The sequence below is a fragment of the Sycon ciliatum genome, chromosome 3, assembly GCF_964019385.1.
Source record: "Sycon ciliatum chromosome 3, ocSycCili1.1, whole genome shotgun sequence".
NCBI lineage: Eukaryota > Metazoa > Porifera > Calcarea > Leucosolenida > Sycettidae > Sycon > Sycon ciliatum.
Window position 1 is genome coordinate 40,920,593 of NC_088645.1, and position 1,586 is coordinate 40,922,178.

Genomic DNA, 1,586 nt, shown 5'->3' on the forward strand with positions numbered 1-1,586 from the left:
TCCCCAGCTCAGCCAGAGCTCACTGAAGCCAGCAGCCATGTCGACAATAGTGCTGAACAAGAAAATGACGATCTAGCCTTGCTTCAGGCGAGAGTGGCACAGCTGGAAGAGGACAAATGCCAGCTGAATGGTCAGTTGCAGGAACAGAAATCTGCTATTTCTGCTCTCACCGTCAAAGTACAGCACCTGGAAGCCACTGTGAAACATCAAAAATCAGAGGCGGCAATGTCTTCCATCATATCAGGATTCAAGTCCAATGATGACATGGTGAGATATGAAACTGGCCTCCCATCTTTTGCTGTGCTGGAGAAAGTGTTCGCATTTGCTGGCAAGGACATCCCCGACCACCACCGAGCGGCACTTCCGTCCTTTGCGCAGTTTATTATTGTCCTGATGAAGCTGCGCCTCAACTTGCACGATCAAGATCTAGCACATCGCTTCGGCATCAGCCAGTCTACCGTCTCAAAGTACTTCCATAAATGGATCCACGTCCTTTATGGCAGGCTGCAGCCGTTGATCATCTGGCCAGAGCGCTCCGAACTGTACCGCACGATGCCATTGGAGTTTCGCGGACATTTTGGGAAGTGCATTTGCATTATTGATTGTTTTGAAGTGTTTTGCGAAAGGCCACATGATCTGATGGCCAGGGCTCAAACCTTCTCTAATTACAAACACCACAACACGGTTAAATTTCTTATTGGTATCACCCCGCAAGGCACTATTTCCTTCATCTCCAAAGGATGGGGTGGCCGGACATCGGATAAGTACATCACGGAGCATTGCGGGCTGTTGGACAAGCTATTGCCGGGTGATCAGCTAATGGCAGACCGGGGATTCACGGTCAGTGATGCCGTTGGCCTGCACTGCGCTGAGCTGGTCATACCTCCGTTCACAAGAGGCAAGAAGCAACTGTCGAGAATCAGCATTGAGAAGGCCAGGAAGCTGTCTCGGCTACGAATCCATGTGGAACGTGTTATCGGCAACTTGCGGCAGAAGTACACTATTCTGCAGTCAACCCTGCCAGTGAACATGCTGATGAGTGATGCCTCAACAGGAGTGTGCACCATCGACAAGATTGTCCTGGTGTGCTCTGCGCTGTGCAACTGCTGCGACTCAGTGGTGCCTTTCCAGTAGAAGTACTGAAGTATTGACTTGTTTTTTACTTTTTTTGTCCCGTATTGTGGAACGTGTGGCATGTTGTTGCTGCATAGATTACCTGGACAGGAGTGCAATGCAAATTATGTTACTTGTATTTTACCACTCCCTCGAAGAACGGCTTTTGTCCCTGTGTCTAGTTAGCACCAATGTGTAAATCTCAATCAATCACACTCCATTACACACACACACACACACACACACACACACACACACACACACACACACACACACACACACATACACACACACACGTCATGTTTCAAAAAGCACAACTTGAAATCATCATATGATTTCATCTTTTTCGCTTGCCTGCACATAATAATAACAAGCCCCAGTGGTCATATTGACTCAAGTTCAAATTTCTGACATGGTGGAATGTATGATCCTGCAGCCATGCATGAGCATGGCTGTTGATTTCTATGTACATG

At 47.9% G+C, this 1,586-nt stretch overlaps 1 protein-coding gene across 1 annotated transcript; it reads left to right on the forward strand.

The window, feature by feature from the left end:
• The first annotated feature begins 225 nt into the window (after positions 1 to 225).
• Positions 226 to 1,134, forward strand: LOC135813097 (uncharacterized). The gene has a single exon (XM_065326314.1). The coding sequence runs from the start codon at positions 226 to 228 to the stop codon at positions 1,132 to 1,134; it is 909 nt and encodes a 302-aa protein (XP_065182386.1).
• The last annotated feature ends 452 nt before the right edge of the window (positions 1,135 to 1,586 follow it).

Coding starts and splice junctions, on each gene's coding strand:
- LOC135813097 (XM_065326314.1), top strand. CDS start 226: ATGTCTTCCATCATATCAGGATTCAAGTCCAATGATGACATGGTGAGA.